At 39.9% G+C, this 25,524-nt stretch overlaps 1 protein-coding gene across 1 annotated transcript; it reads left to right on the top strand.

The window, feature by feature from the left end:
- Nucleotides 1-2,495: 2,495 nt before the first annotated feature.
- On the top strand, nt 2,496-24,515 carry LOC306900602 (macrophage mannose receptor 1-like). The gene is made up of 30 exons (XM_079467733.1): nt 2,496-2,606; nt 4,301-4,702; nt 4,818-4,991; nt 5,081-5,236; nt 5,309-5,422; nt 5,498-5,638; nt 5,712-5,894; nt 6,675-6,832; nt 6,925-7,038; nt 7,142-7,257; nt 7,348-7,496; nt 7,583-7,779; nt 9,087-9,202; nt 9,862-9,943; nt 12,954-13,098; nt 13,257-13,295; nt 13,431-13,594; nt 14,295-14,359; nt 14,754-14,854; nt 17,349-17,488; nt 17,677-17,779; nt 17,895-18,067; nt 18,791-18,896; nt 19,793-20,025; nt 20,101-20,266; nt 22,953-23,105; nt 23,250-23,366; nt 23,452-23,613; nt 23,704-23,736; nt 23,825-24,515. The coding sequence occupies exons 1-30, from the start codon at nt 2,534-2,536 to the stop codon at nt 24,058-24,060; spliced, it is 4,311 nt and encodes a 1,436-aa protein (XP_079323859.1). The 5' UTR covers nt 2,496-2,533; the 3' UTR covers nt 24,061-24,515.
- Nucleotides 24,516-25,524: the final 1,009 nt, after the last annotated feature.

Genomic DNA, 25,524 nt, shown 5'->3' with positions numbered 1-25,524 from the left:
GAATTAAGGAATTCAAACTTGCCATAACTCAGAGCTCAGAGAAGTCTACATCTGTGGTTCCCAAAGTGGGTGCCTGGCTAGGGTAGCTGCCGAATTTAAATCCCAGTATCATTTAATAATCTTTCACATCATATATTTTAAAATACACTGCTCAAAACAAATTATGGGAACACCTAAATCACACTACATTAGATCTCAATGAACAAAATATCCTGGTTAAATCTCTTCACTTACATACTTTGCGAGAACAAAGTAATGTGACAATTGTCAATGAAAGCCAAAATTATAAACACATTCAGGGCAGGAATTACAATAAAATCACTGTAAAAAAATTGAAATATTGGCTCATTCGACATTTAAGGTTTTACCACAGTAACTCATAATGTTAATCAGTAATGTGCATGGCCCCACGTGCCCGTATGAACTCCCCGCAATGCCTGGGCGTACTCCTGATGTGAGCTCCTGGAGAGTCTATGGTGCTACTTAATGGCTTTGGATACATGAGATCCAGAGGTACTCAACTGGATTTAGGTTTGGGGAACGCGAGGGGCCAGTCAATGGCATCAATGCCTTCATCATCCAGAAACAGCCTATAGACTCTGGCCACATAAGGTCAGGTATTATGCACCAGGAGGGCTCTGCACTGCACCAGCATGAGATCTGACAATAGAGTTGAGGATTTCATCCCAATACTTCATAGCACGTGGAGGTCTGTAAGACCCTCTGAGAATGGTCCTCCCCAGACCACCCTTCTTGTTGCCTCTCCAGTGTACCTGTTGTCACTTTTATTTGCAAGTGAAAATGGTTCACATTCACTTATGCTTACTTACCGGGTAGATGGATAGTCCTGAGGGTTCACTGACTTGGTGTTGAGCTGTGATGATCAGGTGTTCCCTTTATTTTTTTGAGCAGTGTATATCAAAACACCAAGATATGAGCATGTCCATACGAAAATGAATACGCGTTAGTTACGTAAATTTTGCCCGATAACTTTAACCGATAATTCTTTAACATTAGAAGCTATAATCGATATATTTTCCAATATACAGCATCTCTATATTAATATCACATTTATCTGAGACTGAAACAAAAGGCAGAACTGCTTTTATTTGAAAACATTGACTGCAGAAAAAAAGGTTTCTGCAGCCTACTTTACACTTGTTAAAGATTCTTTATCTTTTACAATTTTTCTGCTATAAATTATAGATGTTTTCAACAGCCACGAGTCTCAAATAATTTAGACAGGAGTCTACAAACAATATGCTTTTGTTCCTATAATTCACAAATTCATAAATATACTGTACGTACATCATCAATGTTATGCTAATAACACCAAGTGGTGAATGATCACGAGAGTACTTGACTGGATTTTATCTGTGAGCAGAATGCACATGAAGTGGTTTAACCAGAGGAAATTATTTATAATGAATCGGCCGGATTTTATTATAGATAGCGGTCGATAACCGATCATTTATTCTGCATCTCTAGTTCATACAAATTCAAAAAATAATATAATACATTTTCTGATATTGAATATTTGAGAATAGGTCTGAATGTGAATAGGCTATAAAAACATTAATTCTTTCTCAAACACAAAAGCTTGAGCTGCAGAGAATTTCCACAGAAATTCATGATAAAGATGAGCATCTTGAAGCTTTCATAATCTATTTCTAAATTTCTGTTCCTCTTTCTTATCTACCAAGAAATCCAGAACCAAGTGAAGTGGAGAATTATGCCAATATTACAAGGAATTTTATAATTAAAGTTGCTGACGATAGAAAATGATCTGAATTGTCTTGGACACCATGTTTGTAACCCTTGACAACGTGTCAAAGATGAACACTAAATGCAAGTAACAATGGTCATTGGGGATAATTAAAATGGCTGGTTCCTTGTTCAATGCAAACAGAGCTCTTCAAAGCTTAATGTGGACAATGTCTTTTGTCTCTGAGCATCTTCCCTCACAACAACTGTGCTCAAGATAACAGCTTCTTCAACTTAAATATACTGTATAACAATGTATGTTAGCAAATATCCCATATGTGTATAGTGCTTTACTTTATTTGATCTACTGTATATTTTAGTAATATTGATCGCTTAAAAATTCAAATCTGTGATTAATCGCAAAAAAATGCACATAACATTAATGTTTGTTAATATACTTTTACATTCTAATGATTACATATTTCATCTCCAAATGAATATAGAAACAACAGATTTCATTAACAGCCTCATTTTATGAATGAAAGCCAACATTTTGATATTAGTACTGCCATTGATGTCTCTAGTAAATTCATAAGCTTTTGATTTATGTTAACATCACCTCAATATTCCTGTTTCCATTATGATGCAATAACATTCAAGCTGTGAAGTAGGTTGGGCAGACTTGTAAACCAGAAACCCCCAAACCCTCCCAGTTTCCAATAGCATCATTACATTAACACCCCCATCAGTCTAGGGTATATATAAGTGTGTAACTGTTCAAACACACGGTGGATTCCTTCATGTGTGGATCACAAGTCAAAGTTCAGATATGAAGACGTCTCATGTTCTAATGTTTGTTTCTGTTTGTCTGTTTGTTGTGTTGCAGATGTCCAGTCAAACAGGTATGATGCATTACATTTATTTCTAATGTTTCCATGAGCAGGTAACAATGTTTTTGTGAATTAAAGCTGACTTGTCATTCAAATATTTGTAAATATCCAGTACAAGTTTGAATGGTATTAATTTTTGATTTCAATACTTCATCTAAAAAGAGTAAGGGGCATTTTATTTTTTAAAACTAGGCATTTGTTCATGAACCAAAGTTGGCAAAAACCCTCACAATCCTGGTTTCAAAGACAAGGCTTAGTTTCAGCCAGGACTAGGCCTTAGATAAATTAGTATATTTAAGTCGCTTTTATACCTTTAAGCCTTTTCTGTGAAACCGAGCCTTAGATTTTTTCCTGACATTTAAATGACAATGTTTGCATCCCAGCTTACAATTAACCAGTTTTGACAAATCTTACCATTTGAGAATGTGTGCATTTGACATTAAAACTTAACATAACTTTTTTTGCAAATACTGTATGTCAAAAACATCTTTGCAAAAAATAACTTACAAAATAAGGAGTGCAAAATGTACATTTACTAATTGTAAATGCAGATGTTTCTTAAGTCTCACTTTATGTATTTTAAGATGAATGTTATTGTAATAAAGTTCAATAGAAGGGAAGGAAGGAGGCGGGAACCGGAGAACATTTTACAAACTTTAATCAAATAAAACAAACAATAAACACGTAAATAAAAGACCGGCACCCACCTCACGGTCGACTGCCGGCCCCCAAACATAAACACTAATCCGGGCCCTGTCCTCTCTCACTGACAGTCCGATCGCTCGTCCTTTTATGATCATCCGTGATACGAGACCGGTGTGCATACAGCTGACGCTTGTCATCACTCATCAGCCTCGAATCCCGGCTCTCGTCCCGCCTAACTCGCTACAGTTATATTTATGCTTATGATTTCTGTAGAATTTCAGTCACTTCATGTAATACACCCGCACACTGGTTGCTTTTAGCAAACTCAGATCTTAAGGTCATAAACTTAGGCCCCATTTACACTGCAGGTATTGATGCTCAATTCTGATTTGTGACACATATCCGATTTACGTGCTTACACTTGCCAACGTGGATTCTTGCACCAAGATTACTCACTAGCCATGATGGACGAACGTGAAATGTGCTTGATGTCAGTTCTGCTATAGTTCGCCAAACAATACATTTATTTGAGGTGGAAGAGGAGCAAAAGAGCCGTCATTGCAGCCGAAATATCCTCGAAAACTGATTCGTTTCTGTATGTGCCTTTAATCCAAATTGTCGCCTTTTTAATGACGTACAGAACGGAATGCCTCAGAAAATCTGTTTACATGACACATATCTGATTTATATCTGATTTCTTTCCACATATGAATAAGGCCTGAAACTGATCTCGAAATATCTGAATGCATGCGTTTTTATCCTGTTAACACTATGGTGGGTCATATCTGATCTGTGTCACATTGGAATTGGAAAAAGTCGGAATTGGGTAAAATGTGTTCAAGTTGATATGCAAATTGTTGCTGTTTGTCCAGCCTGCTATCGTTTTGTCCATTGTGTGATTAATGTGTCCACCCCGTTGTGTAATATTTTGTGTTTTTTACCAATTTTGGTGTACATTGATAAACAGTGTACAGTTTTGAAAAAAACTAAAAACTGAAAATGGAAATGTGTGGAAATTTACGATGAATATCATTCACAATGTGTGCTATATTTTTGTGTAGACTCCGGCTCTTTTCTGATGTACAACAAGGATCACAACAAATGTGTGACTGTGGTGAATGCCAATGTGGTGCAGGCGTCAGCGTGTGATGTCTCTTCTGACGCTCAGCGCTTCCGATGGGTTTCATCTTCAAGAATCATCAGCGTCTCTCTTAAACTCTGTTTGGGAGCTCAAGACATCAAAGACTTGATGAAAATTATTCTTCTGCCCTGTAAAGACAACAGTCCTCTACAGACCTGGGAATGTAAGAACGAGACCTTGTTTGGATTAAAAGATCAACCGTTACACCTGAACTACGGTAATCGAGAAGACTCAAATATGATGGTGTTTATTGGAAGTGGCGGTTGGAGTCGATGGCAGATTTATGGGAGTGAAGATGATCTGTGTTCTCATGGATATCAAGGTATAAGCAGACATTTACTATATTACTAATTGATGGGTACAAAATCTCAGATTTCGTTATGCATGAAAACCCATCAATATTTATCTCTGCTTCCTGTAATTCTTGTGTCTTGTAGAGATGTATTCTCTGGGTGGGAATTCGTTTGGAAAGCCATGTCAGTTCCCCTTTAAGTTTAATGACAAGTGGTACACCGAGTGTATCGTGGAGGGAAGATCAGACGGCCGACTGTGGTGTTCAACTGAGACAGATTATGACACAGACAAGAAATGGGGCTTCTGCCCAACCAAAGGTAAGAACGTGTTTCGTTCATAAAATACACTAAAACATATTCAGTTAGAATATACAATGTGTATTTAAATGTTGTTCTGTGTGTTTCAGGCGTGTCAGGGTGGGACAGTGATCCAGTAAGTGGTGTTTTGTACCAGAGGAACACACAGTCAGTATTGAGCTGGCATCAAGCTCGAACCAGCTGCCAACAGCAAGATGCAGATCTTCTCAGTATATCAGAACTCCACGAGCAGTCTTATATAGCAGGTACATTCACATCTTCTGCTCTTTACACTCACACAGATTCTACTATCAAGCTAAACTAAAATGATATTTCAGGTTTGACAGATCACATGGGTTCTGCTCTATGGATCGGACTGAGCAGTCTTGACTTTGAGAGCGGCTGGCAATGGAGTAATGGAAACCCATTCAGATATCTCAACTGGGCTCCTGGTACGTCACGTGTATGTAGAAAAAGCATCTGAATGGTGTGTAGATGATGTCAATGTTGGTATTGTTTGACTGTAGGTCACCCGTCTCTGGAGCCGGGTCTGAACTGTGCTGCATTAAACGCTGATAAAGCCTCAAAGTGGGAAAGTTTGTCGTGCAGTAAGAAGTTGGGCTACATCTGCCGCAAGGGCAATTCAACAGAGATCACACCTTCAATAGGTACAACACGCACACGCACAGCACATACTGTATTCCAGTGTCAGTGTTAAATGTTTATCTGTGTGTGTGTCAGGTAAAGATCAGCCGTTCTTCTGTCCAGCGGCGTGGGTGCCGTACGCCGGTCACTGTTATTATCTGCAGCGCTCTCAGAAGATGTGGAGCGACGCTTTGGCAGCGTGTCATAAAGAAGGATCAGATCTGGCCAGCATACACAACATAGAGGAGCACAGTTTCATCATATCACAGAGTGGATACTGTACGTCTGCTGCAATAACACACAAACACACAGATCACTATTCTGTCAACTGCTGGAAAACGAAGTCTTACAACAATCAGAAAATTGAAGACCTACATATCATTTCTCCACCGCCTACTTCTTCAAGGTTTTAATCCAGCACATTTAATTGAGCAATAAGCCATAAAAAGTGTAGTAAAACAATAGTAGCCACAAATGTACCACTTTCACTATAGAATCTTAGTCATACGAAACACATCCACTAAGAAAAGCTTTCTACATTCTATTAGCAAAAACCAGGTGTCGTTTTTCCAGCGCATGCGCTCCAGTGCAGTGGGCGCCACAGATGCATGACTGGGTTGATATTGTATATAATTTTGAAGAATTTATGACATCAAACAATTAGGGGCCACTTTCTGTCCTACTATGGGAGTCAATATAATCTGTCTGGTTATAAGCATTCTTCCAAATATCTCTCTCTGTGTTCATCAGAACAAAGACATTTATACACATTTGAAACAACTCGAAGGAGAGTAAATGATGACAGAATTTTTATAAGTATCACTTTAAGAAATGTAAACATTACTCTGCTTTTTATTGCAAAAATAAACAATGTATGCGCTTTTATGGCATGCTTGCTTGGTTGGTGGATCCGCTGACATACTGGGTAGGCCAATGTTTATAACTTCAAGGGATGTAAATGAAGCAATAATTTAGAAATGTATCCCTTATTAAAAAGTGGTTAGTTGCATCAGACTGTCCTTCTCAGTTTGTCTAAAATTGTGAGTTTGTGTTGTGTAGTGTCCAGTGATGAGCTGTGGATTGGTCTCAATGATCAGAAGATTCAGAATCTGTTTGAGTGGTCGGATAGAAAACACGTCACCTTCACCAGATGGATTGTTGGAGAACCTTCACACATCACCAATCGCATGGAGGATTGTGTGCTTATGAAGGGAAAGGTGGGGACTTTTGATATTGTGTTTTTATGGTCATCATAACATTTGACACGGTGATGTTTGTGAGTTTGTTCTGGTGGTTTTGTGTGTATTAGGAGGGAAAGTGGGCAGATGAAGCGTGTGGAACAGCTCATGGTTACATCTGTAAGAAGAAAGCTTCCATTAAACCTGAAGGATCCACACACATGATCAGTCCTGGATGTCCTGCTGTGAGTCGAAAAAATCATACGTGAAGCTGCTTTTTATTTGATATATTGTGTTTTATTATTGTATTGAAGGGACGGTTTGGTGATGGTGTGAATGTCTCCACAGGGTTGGTTCAGGTTTGGCTATTACTGTTATAATGTTGCCATGGAAACCCAAACTTTTGCTGATGCCAAACTGACATGTGAGCAGAGCGCAGCGAGTCTGGTTGATGTTTCCAGCAGGTGAAGTTCACCTGAAATATTTGATCATGTTTTAGATGTTTTGACACTGAATGACAGAGAATAAAACCGTGTTGTATGTTCGCACATCAGGTATGAGAATGCGTTTCTCATCAGTCTGGTTGGTCTTCGGCCTGAGAAATATTTCTGGATCGGTCTGTCTAATGCTCAGCAGGTGGCGCTCTTCCAGTGGAGTAATGGTGTTGGAGTCAAGTTCACACACTTTAATGTCGGCATGCCAGGTGTGTTGAGGAGTTTCATGCAGGTGTGCAGCTTCACTCATGAATGTCATATCTCTCTTCTCATGTCGTTGTTTTGTGATGTTCAGGTAGGCACCAGGGTTGCGTGGCGATGTTAACAGGATCTTCAGCAGGATTATGGGATGTTCTGGCCTGTAACACTAAACAGAAATACATCTGTAAGAAAACGGCAGAAGGAATCGCTACAACCACAGAGCCTCCGACCACACAACCTCCAAACTGCCCACAAGACTGGATTAAAAAAGATCCACACAACTGCATTCAGGTAAATATAAACACACAACATTCCCCTGAAACGCTGAGCCTGTGCAACAGCTCCAACCAAAGACTGTACTAACAAACTATTAAAAACAGTTAAAGTTCATTTTCCTTTTGTAATGAGACAGAGGCCTCACTGTTAGACTTTTCATTGTATTTTTGTGGTAAGTCACTGCCAGTGCTATTGCCAGTTACAGCAGTTTAACTGTATATGTACCTTACAGTAATATGACATTATACTATAATAATAAATAATATAAATACAGCAGCATAAATCTGAGACATCAGATTGTGCTAGTGATATGGAACTGTAATAATCATAAATTATATCTTATTTTATTATATGTAGCAGCAGATTACCAATAAAGTGCATAAACATTAGTCGATTAGCCGCTATGCTAGTGGAGTCCTACACACACAAGCCCTGATATAACAAGTAACAATGCCTAAATGTATTTTTTTAAAGACACAATCTTTATTAACCAAATGCGGATTTTTATTTAAAATCATATATTCTCGCCTAAAAATGCCTTAAAACTAATTTTTTTGATAAAATAACTGTAATATTTCAAACTTTTGGCAGTTTTACTGCTCCACTTTTGCTGCTGCGCCCAGTGGATGTTAAACTTGGGAAATATTTCTTCTCAGCAGGTAATGTTTCATTGAAAATTGAACTAAACGTACCCGACTTATTAACGTTTAGATGCGTTTTCACAGTATTAAATGCGTTTTCACAGTAATCAATTCAAATTTGGCTTCACGCTCGCATGCTTTAGTTTTCCTTGTCCAGTTTCTTAAACATTTTCCAATTACATTTTTAAATGTTTCTATGTGAAATTTTAAGTGACATTTTTTATAACTTCACTGATAAAAGTCAGTCTTCAAATACAGTAGCACTACTGCTGTTGTGTCAACAGTAGATTACTGTAAATTCCCAAAATACAATTACGTCATAAAAATACCCATAATGCAATGTAACAATAATTAACAGTTAAAAAAGATTACAGTATTTTGCTGGGCATTTTGTATTAAGTAACTCAAAGCAAAGTCTGACAGTGCATGTTTGACTTTTAAAAAATTCTCAAGATATGTAATTTTGCCATGATCCAAACGTACTTTTCCTGTGAGCTCGACATAGTAAAATGTATTCTTGTGATTATGACATAAGTGTCTTGCAGTCTCAACATAAATGAGTAATTATACTTTTAGTGCCATTAGTGTCAAAATAAATGAAACATGTTTTAGATGTCTAGCATAACTTTCTCCTTTAAATTCTGCTCAGGACAGTCACTCAATTTGTTTTGTATTTATTAGGTCTACAGACAGAATAAGTACGAGCAGAAGACTTGGTTTGAGGCTCGTGATTTCTGTCGAGCTCTTGGTGGTGATTTAGCAAGCTTCCACTCAGATACAGAAATGAAGACGATACCGTAAGTGCTTTTTATCACAAAATGTCGTAATGCTTTGTTGAGTATTGCCAAGAAGATTGTGTAAAATGTTAAATCTGCCCCCTTCAGTTTACGACTTTGATTTGATTTCAGTTGACCTACAGGACATTTAATTAAAATGACAGGAAGAGGAATTGACAGATTTTACCGGCATTTATTTGATATCACTTAAGTTAATAATGTCAAAACAAGTAACACTGTCAACATGTCTTCGGAATTGTTATTGAAAATACAAAATTCTCTAAATATCTATTTAAATAGTTTTTCATTATCTGTTATGAATTTAAAATTTAATTTCATTATATATCCATAAATTAGAGAATTGTAAATTAGAATAATAAAAGCCTGCTACTCGCTGGTGGTCTGAACGGGGCTTGAGAAAGTCTATTTTGCTGGAGTCTCGCGAATCCCTTTATTCTCCCGCGATCCGCACACACGAGTGTCTTTCCGCCCAAACCCATCAAATCTTGTTGCAAAGCACTTTTTTTCTCTTGTTTCATTTATTAGTGATGTCATCAACTAGTCAATGACGACTCGGCTTTTATCACATAAGTGTCGACTTCCAATAATCTGAGGTTGTTCCCTGCAGACCAGTGCAGCAAGTAGAGAAGAATTTTAGTTGTCACATGACCTTTTTGCAGGTATGTTAGTGGACGCCAGGCATGGATCGGCTTAACTTCATTGGACAGTAATTCTGGCTATGTGTGGTCAGATCAGACTCCTGTAAGTGATTTCTTACGACTCTCTCTCTGTCTGATTGTATTGTTTCCTTCCAAACGTTGAGCGCTTTTCCACCATTGCTCTGAATTATTCTAAGCACGCTCTGAAACAGCTTACAGTTATGTTTAAGTTAAGTTAGCCTGACTCGGCCCGGCACAATTCCAATCCGTTCTCTGGCCAGAGTTTGTAGCACAGTTGTCTAGAACGGGTATCGAAACGTCACGACTCAGGATTGGTCGCTTGTCTACATACCCCTTAGGTTTCTGTCTGTCTCTCGACGTTGTGTCGAGACTGACAGAATGGGCTTTGAGTTGAGAACCTTTCATCTCCGATTCTACTTTGAAAAGGCCAATGAACTTGGCCAATGAACTTGGCATGCCCCTTTATTCACCTTTTTGTTCTTTGGAACCTGCCAGGCTTATGCTGAGTGATCTTCGATTCTTCCTACTGGATCTACGACGCAGAGCAGCGGAACTCGTCCTGGCATTTGTGATTCCCCTGGGCATTTCAGTAGCTGGTCGGAGGTGTCTTCAAAGAACATATTTCTAAAAGAGCAAATTTCTCCTGCAGCGTGCACATGTCACCAGGTATGCCTCGCCGCTGTAGTCTTGGATGCGACCGCACCATCCTCAAGCCAGACACCCACGATACCTACGTCACATGTCCGGGTCTCCGGCATGCTAAAGTAGCGTTTGTGGTAACAGTATTGTGGTCACGGCTGGCTGTGTTCGTTGGACACAGCCACGACACCGTTTGCTTCCTGCCTGAAAGCGGCTTAAAGCCGGCTGTGGCAGTGAGCGGCGATATGGGGGATATGTGAAAGTGAAAAAAGTGAAAGTGACCTATTTGTCAGTTATGGAGAACCATACCTGAAATTTGCCCTCTGCATTTAACCCATCCAGAGAGTAGTGAACACACGCACAGCAAGTGGTGAACACACATACACCCGGAGCAGTGGGCAGCTATCACTGCAGCGCCCGGGGAGCAAGTAGGGGTAAGGTGCCTTGCTCAAGGGCACCTCAGTCGTTACCTGCCGGCCCTGAGGATCGAACTGGCAACCTTCTGGTCACGAGTCTGACTCTCTAACCATTAGGCCACGACTGATATGGGAGTTATGTTGGCGTAACTCCGTCGCAGCGTTGCCGCAGACCGCCCAGGCCCCGTAATGTTCACCGAACCTGTCTCCTATGGGCGTCACCCATAGCGGCATGGGGTGGTGATTTCCTGACATCAGACGCTGAAGACTCCCTGCAGCTACGGCCAGTCGAGCCCTAGACTGACACCTCCTCTGGAGTCAATAGTTTTTCCCTACTGATGCCGTGTTGTTGCGACAGTAATCCTGCTCAGTACGAGAGGAACCGCAGTGGGTGGTGTCTCGTTCAGACAGCCAACACGCTCTCTCGACAGATCGCTCCGTGGAAGTTGCCGACTCCGTCCCTGTGGTACAGCTCATTGGGAGTAGTGTGGGCAGGCACAGATGATCCTTTTCGCCCCCCCGGCACACTTCCCATTGCCCGCTTGGGTACTCCCTAACCGAGACCTCCTCGGTACGGATGCCTTTGCGCACAGCTGGCTGCGGGACAAGTGGGAGTACATCTTCCCCCCCAGTGAGGCTCCCCGGCAGAGCCAGGGTAGAGGAGCATCTTAAGTCTGCAAGTTGTGCCCGATTGGCCCAATCAGACTTGGCTCTCAGAGCACACGCTCTGACGGCCACTACCCCTTGGCGAGAAGGCTCGGTCTGGCACACGAGACCAGACCTCTGGAACCCCATTACTGGACCCTGGACGGGACGAGGAGATCTGAAGTGACCTGACTCCCACTCTCGTGAGCATGGTCACTTGGGCAAGAGCACCACCACTAGGCGACTGCCGCTATAAGTGGCGCCTCTTCTCGCCCTGGTGCGCTTCCTGCAGCACAGAGAGCCCCGATGTTAGGCAGCACGACCCGATCAGCAGATTCGGCTTATCTCCCCTTGTCCGCTATCCGAACCCTTCTGGGACCGTAACATGGTCCTGGTGGGCCTGCGTAAGGCCCCTGGAGAACCCAATCTTTCTCTAATGATGAAGACGCTTCTCCTGCCGGCCCTCCATCAGGAGGGTAAGGGATCAACACGCACTCTCCGTGTCCAGCGGGTGAAAGAAGCTGCGGGTTGGGCTCTGTCCAGCCTTTTCCACCGGGCATCGAACCTGTGTCGGAACGGGTCTTGGGTGAGACCGATGGTGGCTGGGTGCACTCTCCCCTCTTCAGGCAAGAAGGCGCTATTCCAGCCTCCCTATTTCCTCCGCACGAAGTATAGGCATTCCATCCATCACTAAGCACTTGAGAAGTACGAGCCTGGCAGAGCAGCACAGTGTAGGTGTTCCACATATTTTCTCCCTTCGGCAGATGTGGTCTCCCTCAGGTGAGGGGGTAGCGCTTCCCAGTGCTCCTTACGGTGTCGGGCGACCCACTCACCTCTACAGTAGCATGGCCACCGCCTGTACCGCCGGTAGTAAGAACCTCTCGTCGTGGTTACACAAATTGATTCGCCAGGACGCTCATTTGTGACTCACCTAGGCCGGTCAGTGTCATTCCGCTGGAAATCGTCTCGGTTACGTATGTGACCTCGGTTCCCTGATGGAGGGAACGAGACATTGTGTCCATCATGCCACAGGCACTGCACCAGCCCGCTGAAGTGAACGAGAGTGCCTCTCAAGTTCCTCAGCCCAAAAAGGTGAATGAACGGGCATGCCGTCTCATGCCGTTCATTGGCCTTTTCAAAATAGAATCCGAGATGATAGGTTCTCAAGTCAAACCCCATTCTGTCAGTCTCGACACAGTGTCTCGTTCCCACCATCAGGGAACCAAGGTTACATACGTAACCAAGACGTTTCTCTCTGTAGCCACAGAATGGAACGTTTCCACAATGGTGGAAAAGTGCTCAACTTTTTCCTTATGTTACTTAAATAGATTTTTTAAACATTCACATGATTTGTATCAAGGGCTCGGTAATTGTGTGTTTTGTGTATTTCAGTCGGATTATGAAAATTGGGCGCCCAGGGAGCCAAACAACTACAACAATAATGAGAACTGTGCAGAATACGGCTATTCAAGTAACCGCAAGTGGAACGATCGAGATTGTAAAACGTCTATTGACTGGATCTGTCAGATTCCAATAGGTACAAATGCAGAATATACACACATAAAGGGACACATTTCACAAGTGACACACTGTGTTTTGAATGCTGGTTTTGATGTGTATTAAGAATGAACAAATCTGATGCACGTGCTGGAAATATCTCAGAAATGCCACCTTGGAATTCTGTTCTTTCAACAGGCATCACTCCAAAATCCTCACTGACGTCTGTAATTCAAGGTACTTAGAGAATGTGTTTACATATACAGTATACTGAACATTGAACAAAAGTCTTACAAAAACATTTTGCAGCAATACATCACATGATCATGGTTAAAACCTAATGTATATTCTGTTGTTTTTATCTTTCAATAGAATATAGCAAGACTTCTGATGGCTGGATCGTGTTCAATGGCAGTCAGTACTTTATTAATAATGATCTGCTCTCCATGGAAGAAGCTCGAGCGTTCTGTAAGAAGAATCACGCTGATCTTGCCGTTGTGACAAGTCAAACCGAGAGGAAATTTTTATGGAAGCAGGTAACGTAGTAAAGCTAGACCTTAGTCATTTGTTGAACATACATTAAAGCACTAGGAATGGTTAGGATTTGACCGTGTAAATATGCTGTCCATTGGGGCAAATTAAGCCTGACTTCTGTAAAACAGAAAGGTTCTTTGGGTGTTAACGGGTCTTAATGGAACCATTTAGACAAAAAAGGTTCTTCTTTGGCATCTTGAAGCACCTTTATTTTTAAGACTGTACATTATTCCTTAAAAAAACCTTTAACATCTGAAGAACCTCTTCAGATTATAAAAAGGTAAGAAAGAGATTAAAGAACCTTTGACTGAATGGTTCTTTGTGGAACCAAAGGGGTTCTTCGATTGCAACGCTGTGATTAACCTTAAAGTACCTTTATTTTTAAGATTGTATGCTGTTGATGGGTCCATATCTAGCCATACATTTTTGGCACTTGGACCATGTTAGCGGCCTTTGTTGAATCGCCAGTTGATTGAGCCTATTGATGTGTTTGATTTCAATAATTAATTTCACTATGATTTCAATCTTTGACATGCTCTTACTCAGTCACTATTAAACATACAGAACAAACATACATTGTACAGAATGTTCTTTTCACAAGTTTGCCTATGCAGATAATAACGATAGAGCAAGGGTAGAATATGGTATGTGTATTTGGCATGCTGTCTATCTGGTATCTTTTTATCTGGTATCTTTTTACAGATATCTAGTGAATCAGAAAATTACTACTTCATCGGGATGATTGTAGAGTTGGATAAATCATTTAGGTGAGTGTAAAAGACTATGGGCTCTATCGTACACCTGGCGCAAGGTTTTAAGTATGACATGTGAATTTCTATTTCTATTTTTGTCAAAACCTTATACAAAATCGAGCATGTTCTTCTTCAAATTGACATTGAGAAAAGCTTAAAAAATGTCTTTCAGTTTCTGTTTCTTTCAGTTCAGATTCTTTGTCTTAATACAAAATTTGAGAGATGATACATCAGTAAGCTTCTTTTACAGACTGATGTTCTTTCATGTTATTTTTTTGCTAAAACGTAAATTTAGGACAATGACGTGTTCCATTAACTTGCGCTTCGTTCCTCACTCATAGATCATTAAAAATAAAAAGTGTACATCAATACTTCTAATAAATGTTTAGCTTTTTTGGTCTGTTTGTAGTTGGGTGGACGGTTCACCTGTTGTTTACACTGCCTGGGATCACAATGAACCCAATTTTGCCAACAATGACGAGAACTGTGTGAGCATTTACAAGGAAACAGGTAATAACCACATTAGACCTGTTCTTGGATGATATTAATGTGTCAATAAAACCAAAAAAAATTATTAACAACTAGGGGTATAACGATTTAAAGATTGTTCTTTTCAGTTGATCCATCACAAATATCATCCCGTTTTAAATGGATCTTACATTGCATCGATCTAACAGTTTTTCTGCAGTTGCATGATGTGTGAAATAATATACCTGAATACAACAAACGTTTACATAAACACTTGGGATGTTTTGGATGCTAAAGACTGTTTGTGACACACAGAGGCGGACAGAGTACACAGGTTCATTACTTGAGTAAAAGTACAGATACCCCTTGCTAAATTTTACTCAAGTACAAGTAAAAGTACTACAGTCAGATGTGTACTTAAGTAAAAGTACTGAAGTACATGTTTTTAAAAGTACTTGAGTATCAAGAGTACAAGAGTACATTTTCTAAATATTGCATTACTACTGCCACAGTGCTTACATTTATGTACGGAAAAGTCCTACATGGAGTTATGAAAAATGTTAATACCTTGGAGAATGTAAAAGGAATTTAAAGTAAAATCAAGTAATTTTAATATTTTTACCATGTTGCTTTATTTAACATTTCTCACTTGCCAACAAGGTAATAGCACAATGGCAACGCTCTAACAAACCTCTGCTAGAGGTTTAATGGATTTTTGCACCCACATTTGAACCAAACTGTTTAAAACAGACCGCATACTCAAGAACATCAAAAAAAAATGTACAGATAGCGTTTTACATTATAAATGAAATAAAATAACAATAGTGTAAATTATTAGATTTATTAAAATTATTAAATAGATGCCAACTAATTGGGAAAATAAGAGCTTCGAACCAACATTACGATGATGTCACGTCAAAACTACATATCTTCGGTCTTACCGACTATACGTCAATGACGCTATGTGAATTAACGGTGTTTATACATTCTCAAATACACATGCTTCTGACGCCTATGCTACATGTACACATCAGTGTAAAGCAGTTTAATTATCTTTAATGAGTCTCATTATGCACACGTACTTTGTTTCAACAATGTTTTCTGAACGCTAGGGCCATACACAAACGCCGCCCCTGAAATCAATAAACCTAAAACAGCAAAGAAGGCGATATAGCAATGTTCTGACACACCTCTGAACCTGACCGTGTTATACACGCAGCATAGAGCAGAGAAGAGAAAATAATAATGATTAAAGAAAATCAGCTGACCGGTCGCGATGTTTTCAAGTCAAAAAAATATGTTATATTTAGCATTTTATATGACGCTATTGGCTACCCTTCCCTTGCCTTTATTCTTTATTCATATAAAAATACCCCCAAATCGCATGAAAATAACACACAAAACACATATTCTTCAATCGTGCATTTATTAGCTTGTTTTGGTGAAGAAATGTTACTTTAGCTTCATCGCGGATGTCCTGAATGAGGAAGTGTACACAGGACGTGTCATGCAGACGTGAGATGATTGACAGCTGTGTACAGCAAATGATAGAGCTCTGAGGTCTGGGTGATTGTTGCTGATAGGCTCGCCCAATAAGTGGCGCCTGCACAATCCAATCACGTTTGAGAGGGAAAAAACAAATTGGTGGTGTCCGAGATTTTTCTTTTTTCCTTTTTAGAAGTAACGTGTACTTACGGTTATGGATAGAAATGTAGCGGAGTAAAGAGTACAATATTTGCCTCTCAAATGTACTTGAGTAAAGTCATGAGTACTCCCCAAAAATTATACTCAAGTAAAGTACAGATCCCTCAAAATTGTACTTAAGTACTGTACTCGAGTAAATGTACTCCGTTACTGTCCGGCTCTGGTGACACATGTATAGAGAGAGACAGTGAAAGACTAAATCAACATTTCATGCTGTATGGTGCACAAATTCCTATATAGTAACAGTTTATAAGTACACTTATTATTGTGATTGAAGGTTTCAGTATTCTACTCTTCTGCATCACTACGAGGGATCACAAACAGTTTGTCATTTGTTTTTTATCACTGTTCCTGTTTTGACTTCATTAAGACAAGTAGTTTCACATTCATTAGGGCAGCGGTTCTTAAACTTTTTAAGTTTAAGGGACCCTTTGTGTAGAGTGCATCGCCTTGCGCCCCCCGAACAAAGACTTCTGATCTTAAACCTAAAAACATATTCAGCTGGCGGTCTTATGTTTCTGATGTTTGATTGCATATAATTTACGATAAATTTCTATATTTCATAAAATGCCACAACCTGTAGCCCCCCCAAGATCTATCTTGGGCCCCTCAGTTTAAAACCACTGCATGAGTGTGGAGAAACAGCATCGCAACTTTGTTGTCAATTTTGCAATCCTATTGCTCTACATTATCTCTGTGTGATTTATAAGTGGATTGCTAGAACTAGCAAGCAGAAACTGACGCAATTTTCCATGCCCTTAATTCCTTTAAAATCACAGCTAGCCATAGATTATCCCTTACATGTCATCCTAAACACGCTCATGTTTTTTAGGGTTCTGGCATGATATCAGCTGTGGCATGTGGTTACCCTCTGTCTGTAAAAGAAGTTCAGATTTTGTCAACACCACCATGTCTCCGTCTACTGTAGCGGCGGGCGGCTGTGCTCCTGAATGGACGCGCTTCCGAGGAAAAGTGAGAATCATTAAAGCCCAAAAACAACATCTGCTTAATATTTCGATCTTCACAATTCTGCAGATTCTAGAAGTGATTTATCTCTTAATTTGCCAAACACACCATGTTCTCTCTGCGATTCCTTTACAACGACCCTTTGTTATAAAACGCTACCCACTATAATTCTGAGCGTTTGTGTTTCCAAACAGTGTTATAAGTTTTCTGATAATAAGATGTCGTGGCATAACGCGCGAGATCACTGCATTTCACATGGAGGTAACCTGGTGTCCATTCAGAGTCACACAGAGCAATGTGAGTATTACACTGATATCTGTTCTTCACATTTAAACATGTTTATGTTTAAGATGTCAAATGAAACCTGAGGATCTGTTCTCAAGAATAATCTGTTCTCTTATCTTTTCTTTAGGGTTTCTCACAACACTTGTGCTCAGTTCTGCTGATGACGTGTGGACCGGATTGAATGACGTCAACTGGGACACAAAGTTTGTGTGGACTGATGGTAAAGGCGTCCGATACACAAACTGGATGAAAGGTCAACCCGCGTCACAGCCAGAGTCAAGAGTCCTCTCTGCTGAACAGGTAAGTGTGCATGAAGTCAGTTAAAAAGTGCCTTTTTGAGCTCCTTTAAGGGCATCAGTGTAGAGCTCATCTTAAAGCATTGACTGTTAATTGTCAGACGGCTCATAATTTAAGAACCATTCATAAGTAAAGTGTCATCATCAATCTTCACTGGGCTTTTGTCTTTAGAAGTCATCTTATCATGAACGATTATATACAATCCTCCGTTAAGACTAGTCAGTTGCATAGAATCTTAGACCAGTCTTAAGACAAAAAAGTAAGACTGAGGACCCCTGGCTAACTTTTCATTATGATCTTTGTTGTCATGAAAACCAATAAACTGTCAATTTCTCTAGTTTCAAAAAGCAGCCTGCTATAGCCAATTGTCTTTAGAAATGGACAAAAAAAGGGAGAAGAGTTTTTTTAAAGTGTCTTGTAAAAAAGAAATGCTTTTCTCAACTTTATGGAGAAATATTTTTCTTCTTTGCAGCATATTTTGTGCATATCTTTGATGGTTTGTGAAACTGACCTACTTACACTATTCATTTTCTCAGCAAATAATAATAAAAACAATGCTTGGACTACAGTTACTCTGTAACTGCTAAATTTTTCTGGTTTCCTGTCCAAAGAACACGTGGGCATTTCTTCAACTATCTGTGTGGCAGCGACTTACAAGTACAAATGTTTTGGAATTTGATTAAGCGTTTAGCCTTACACTATTAATCTGAACTCTTTCCCATGTAGAATTATGACTGTGTTGTCATAGTTAGAAATCCACAGAAGATCACCGGTGTGTGGAAAGTTGAAGTGTGTGCAAATGAGAGACGTTTCATCTGCAAGAGGAACACAGGTCAATACCAAACTACATAAAACATATATTATATAAAGATATAATCACATGTCATCACTATAGGGATGTGACGATTCACTGTGAGCCGCTTGAAAACGATTATAATTCGATTAATCGCGATTAATCAAATCCAGAATAAAAGTCTGTGTTTACACAATGTATGTCTGTGTACTGTGCATATTCATTTTGTATTTATAAACACACATGTACACAAACATGTTTATATTTAGAAAACATAAATAAAGCTTATTTTTTTTAAAACACAATAAAAATGAACAGAAATCAGACATACATTATGTAATACCCCGACTTTTATTCTGGATGCAATCGTGATTAATCATTTGACAGCCCTAATAATATTATGTGACAATTCAAGCCGCTGATATTTGAATCGCAATAAATGTTTTGAAAAGCAGAGGCCACTGTGTTCACTGCAAACTTGGAGAACGTGGATATGCTGAAAGATCATTATCGGGAATCGCATCTTGAGCTGAATGAATTGTTACATCCCTATTCCTCACATATATGTACTCATCATCAGTCTCATAAGCTGCGACTCTGTCGCTTTGAGTTTCCAGTTTCTACTTTAAGGTTGTTAGAAGGTGTTCCTACTGTAGCTTTGGTGTAGCTACTGTAACATTTATAAACAAACCCTGCGGTAACAGGCGAGCGAGATGACATGAGCTAAACTTCTATTGGTAGTCGCTCCTCATTTGCTTAAAGTTGATTGAATCTCAACTTTATCATGTCACTAGACACGCCCATTTCCTGTCGCCAACGGTCACTTTGCCAGATGTCACTAAACTACCATTGAAACGAATGAGATAATGTCGCTGCCAGACGCTGATGGTGTGAACTCTACGTGAGCTGTGTAAGTGTGTTTGTGTGTGTCGTAGACTCTCAGCTGGCTGCTCCCGTGACCACAGCAGGTCCGCAGAAATTCTTCAGTCTGGGCAAAGATCTATACAAGGTGCAGCAGGTGAAGATGAGCTGGGATGAAGCCAGAAGAGAGTGTAAAGCCGATGATGCCGATCTTGCTAGTGTGCTGGACTCCATCAGTCAGGCGTACAACAACCTCAGAGTCGACACCATCAGAGAACCTTTGTGGATCGGCCTCAACAGCAACCTGGTACTCAATTCATCTCACGGTGCGGTACGCTTGATTTGATCTTCTGTTTAGAAATATTCAATCTGTTTGGTCCAGACAGGTGGACGGTATCGCTGGGTGGATAACTGGCTTCTAAGCTACAGTAAATGGGCCGCAGGAGAACCCAGAAACAATTTAGCTTGTGTTTACATCGACACGGATGGTGACTGGAAAACTGCAGCGTGCACCAACACATATTATTCCCTCTGCAAACGATCCAAAGGTAAATCTTTCTACATTCTACAGATGATAATTAGATTTTCCCCAATTCATTTTTCCATAAGGATTTCAAGTAAGTCCTATTAGAGTCTTGAAGTAAATCAGTTATATTGTCTATTAAAGTTCTCCTGACCCGAAGTTCTGATCGTTTTAAATCCGTATTCTGACACATTTCCGAGTGAAAAGGAACATCAAAGGAGAAAATTAGTGGCCGTAGCTTGCGTTTTTGAAACGCGTGGATGAAAAATCTGTTCACATTGGATGTATAAAAACAGCCGTTGCATTTTGAAATGAAACTAGCAGCAGACTGACTGTTGAAGGGGAGGAGTTAACAGATGCCCGGTCAAGCCGTCTGGTTTACTTCATTTGAGATGGATGGTCATTTCAGGACAGAAGTGCATTTTCAGATTTTAACTGAAGATTATGAGGTACATGAACTAAAAATAGACAATTTCCCAAATTGATAAGCTATTTACCACAAACGTTGCAATATTTCATGAAAAAATCAAGACTTTAAGCATGATTCATAAAAGCCAATCTTATGTTAATATTGAGTACCTGTAGAGTAGTACTGCATTTTTCAAATCCAGAGTAAAACTGGGACTTGTTTGAGAAACAATCATCTTTGAAATGATGTCACAAACAAACACATATGGCGTGCGCACCGATTTTAGAGGAACCACCGACCTCTGAGCCCTCTCCCCTGGACACCATCTGTAGTTATTATATGCGAGGCGAACTCGTGAACCGAAACAGGTTGTAGTGCTGGTGGACAGTATCGCGCACAGAAATACTACGTCATGCGTCCCATTATTTTTTAACAAGTTGACCATGTTAAGATTGAGGACCCAGCACGTTTAACAGTATAAAGAAGGCACAATGGATGTAATAGCATGTTACCTCACCTTTAAACGTAGTAAAGTAACCTTGACCATAAAAGCTTTATACCGTGTCAAGTCAGCTTTATTTACAACGGGGAAAATAAGAATTTGACACATCAGTATTTTTATCAGTAAGGGGATTTCTGAGTGGGCAATTAACACAATTCCCACCAGATGTAGCCATCAAGCCAAATATTGAATTCATACAAAGAAATCTGAACCTTTAAGTATACAAGTTGAGTAATAATAAAGTGAAATGACACAGGGAATAAGTATTGAACACACTTTATTTAATACTTTGTAAAAAAGCCTTTGTTGGTGATTCTGGCCCATTCTTCCACACAGATGGTCTTTAAATCTTGGAGGTTGCTTGGGCTTCTTTTATGAACTTTGATCTTCAGTTCTCTCCATAGATTTTCTATGGGATTTAGGTCAGGTGATTGACTGGGCCATTCAAGCAGCTTGATTTTCTTTCTTTGAAACCACTCCATTGTGTCCTTAGCCTTGTGTTTGGGATCATTGTCTTGCTGAAATGTCCACCCTCTTTTCATTTTAAGCTTTCTGGTAGATGGCAGCAGATTTTCATCCAGAATGTCCTGGTACATTTCTCCATTCATCCCGCCTTCAATAATATGAAGTCTGCCAGTACCCCTTGCTGAAAAGCAGCCCCAAATCATGATGCTTCCACCCCCAAACTTAACTGTTGGTATGGTGTTCTTGGGGTGGTGGGCAGTGCCATTTCTTCAAACATGGCGTGTAGAATGACTGCCAAAAAGTTCAATTTTGCTTTCATCTGACCACACTATAGTCTCTCAATAATTCACAGGCTTCTCCAAATGCTCGTTCGCAAACTTGAACCGAACCTCAACATGCTTTTTGTTCAGCAATGGAGTCTTGTGTGGTGAGCGTGCATGGATGCCATGGCTGTTCAGTGCATTGCTTGTAGATTTTTTTGAAACAACAGTACCTGCTGAGGCAAGGTCTTCCTGAAGTTCTGCCCGAGTGGTTCTTGGCTCTTGGAGAACTCTCCTGATTATTCTTTGGACTCCTCAGACAGGGATCTTACGTGGAGCACCTGATTGTGGCCGGTTTATGGTGAACTGATGCTCATTCCATTTCCGGATAATGGCCCCCACAGTGCTCACAGGAACATTCAGCATTCTAGAAAATGCGCCTATAACGATTCTTATCAAAATGCTTTTCAACGATAAGATTACGAAGATCTACAGCGAGTTCTTTGCTTTTACCCATCATGAAGTCTTTCCTGTGTGCCTCCTAGGTAATGAGAACCCTTTATAGGCCATCAATTAGGACTAAAGCAGCTGATATCAATTAGTACTGATAGGGGCAGGGGTTCTCTCTCAATACTGACAGATTTCAGGTGATCTCCTGGCTTTCTATGCCATTTTGCACCTTGCTATCTTCATGTGTTCAATACTTATTCCCTGTGTCATTTCACTATATTTATTATGACTCAACTTGTATACTTAAATGTTCTGATTTCTTTGTATGAACTCAATATTTGGCTTGATGGCTACATCTGGTGGAAATTGTCAATAGCCCACCTAGAAATCCCCTTACTGATAAAAATGCTGATGTGTCAAATACTTATTTCCCCCGCTGTATATAGCGCTTGTCATTGTTAGTTGTCAGTACATTTCTCTTTATAAAAACATTCGAATGCTGAGGCTCTAACATTTAAATCAGCATTTGTCTTAGTGATTGGGCACCAATATATTCAAACACATCCTGTCAGTTTCTCATATTATTGTTATAATTGTCAATTTAACTCCTCTCGCCGCCCCACAGTTGTGGCCCCCGCAGATCCCCCTCAGCTGCCGGGTAACTGTCCCGAATCAGATCAGCGCATAGGTTGGATCCCATTTAGAGGACACTGCTATACATTCATGACCTCTCAGAGAGAAAATTGGGATGATGCCACGGTGGAATGCATGAGAATAGGTGAGTCAATACTTTGTCCTCCCAATTAGATCATTAAATATCACGTGAATCCTATTTTACAGAGTCCTTGAAAAAACATGGGACAGGAGTGATATTCACAGATAGACAAAGACAGCATCAACAGTGAGTTTTCTGTGATTTCAGGTGCATCTTTGGTAAATATTGAGGAGCCAATAGAATCAAAGTTTATCCGTCAGAATCTGGAGATCCTTCAAGATGAAGTCGACTCATTCTGGATCGGAATGCACCGCAGTCATTCAGGTCAGAACACAACATGTGTTAAACTAAACCATATCTTAATCCATGTTGAAGAAGATAAAGAAAATGCGATGTTTGTGTGTCACAGGTGAATGGATGTGGATTGATAACACAGTTGTGGATTACACAAACTGGAAACCGCGGATGTCCAATAACGCCGGTGACTGTGTGGAAGTTCAGTCAAACACTGGAATGTGGAGTAACAACAACTGTAATAATCGCAGAGCTTATATCTGCAAGACTGCTAAAGGTCCAACAAACAAACAAACAACACAACATACAGTATGCATTCATATTACATCATCTAATATACTAATCTACATGTGTGTTTCTCTTTCAGTCATACCACCAACAGAGAAGCCGTCAGTGTCAGGTGTGTAGAACTACTGTAGATCTAGACACTTTCTTTTTAGCTATTATCTATGAAATCATGCTTTATTGTTGCATTGCATCATTTGCAGAGCATCATGTAGAAGAGACGTCTCACGGTTCGGCTGGCATCGCTGTAGGGGTGGTGTTAATCATCGCTGTTGCAGGTGTTTTCGGGTTTCTGTTCTATAAGAGAATTTGGAGGCCTTTGAATGGACAGCGTACGTTTGACAACGGAATCTATAACAACTCCGATCTTTCAGAGCCTCTTGCCACTTTTAATAGTAAAAGTATCGCTGGCAACAATGAACAAAATGAGCAGGACTAACACATAAACACTCATGGTATTAATTTTGAATGTAATGTACTCAAGCCGTACTGAAACATGTACATTAGATACGCTGAGAATACAGACCCAACAGCAGACAACTGGTCTGTGATAAATCTTTCATAATAATTTAGTGGAAAGATGAATTTGCTTGTTTTTACTAGAGGCTACACCCCAGAAACAAAGGAAACACGTTTGCGATGTGACTATTATGCAGAAAATCATGCCATTGCCAGCGAGTTATCAAGCTCGGATGCTTTTTATGTATGTTGAACTGTTTTTGTTCTAACACTGTACAGTGACGTTCTTATTGTTTCCTGAGTAAACATGTATTTCAACATTTATTAATTCATACACTTGTATTTGTTAATACTTAAACAAGCAAATGTATTGATACTAACATAGACAAATATTAAAGGTAAATATTAATTAATTAAATTAGCGAACAACACATTACACTTCCATTTGCAGTACTTGATTCAGACTTGGTCTGTGGTCTCCGAATAACAACTGCTAAAACGAATTTATTCACAAAACATATTTTTGAAATATGTAAAAACTTAATCCAAATGAAATCAATGTATTTTTTGGATATCTTTATGAAATCACATTTACCACTTGTGAAGACAAGACCAAAGTTGCTAAGTTTGGTTTGGCACCATATATTAAGAAAATAACTTCTGATGAGGTCAACAGATGCCGTCCTTTTGGGATCATGTTTGACAAAACCCTGAACCAGATGAATACCAGACGACAGACTCAGTTGCGGGAAATAATCTGATGCTTATTAAAAACTGAAAAAACTGAAATAACAGTCCCAGGCGACACTACCAGATGCCCAGAGATCGGCAGAGAGAGGCTCGACCTGCCGAATAGTAGACAGCTTCAATGGGAGAGGACAGGAACCACAGGAATCCTGGTGCGGGGAGTGCACTCGACCCGACGACAAAGTGAGAGATCTAAGAGTCCGTCCTCGTCTGGAGACTATTCTGTGTCTGGAGGGTGTATCCTGGTGTATCCTTATGAATATTACTATTGTATTGACTGCAGCAACGTTTTGTAGTTCAAAGATGTGGTGTCTCAGGGCGTGCATTTCTTAAAGCACACCGCTCTTAAAAGTCTCTCCACTTATTTGAAATGTGAAGGCCACCAGTTGACTAGCCCTGGTGCAATACGAAAAGGCTTGACTTATGTTCTTATGATGTTAAGAATTATGTATTAAGGACACTTTTGGTCATATTAACATAAAGATAAGTTCTTGTTGTGAACGGATTGAAAATTATCAGCGCTGTCTAAAGTAATCAACAGATAAAATATTGCAGGTTCTGAACTCCTCTGTGGTTAATTCCGTTGTAAACGTCTAAAAACATCAAATTGTTCGTCCTCAGGCTCAATAAATCTGTCACAGCAAACAGCGAATCGTAGTAATGCGTTTTAGATGTGTATTCTGGTGCGCTTCAGTAC

Source organism: Barbatula barbatula, assembly GCF_947034865.1.
Source record: "Barbatula barbatula genome assembly, chromosome: 1".
In the NCBI taxonomy this organism is placed as follows: Eukaryota; Metazoa; Chordata; class Actinopteri; order Cypriniformes; family Nemacheilidae; genus Barbatula; species Barbatula barbatula.
Note: the sequence above shows the minus strand (reverse complement) of the source record. Positions and strands in the feature narration are given on the sequence as shown.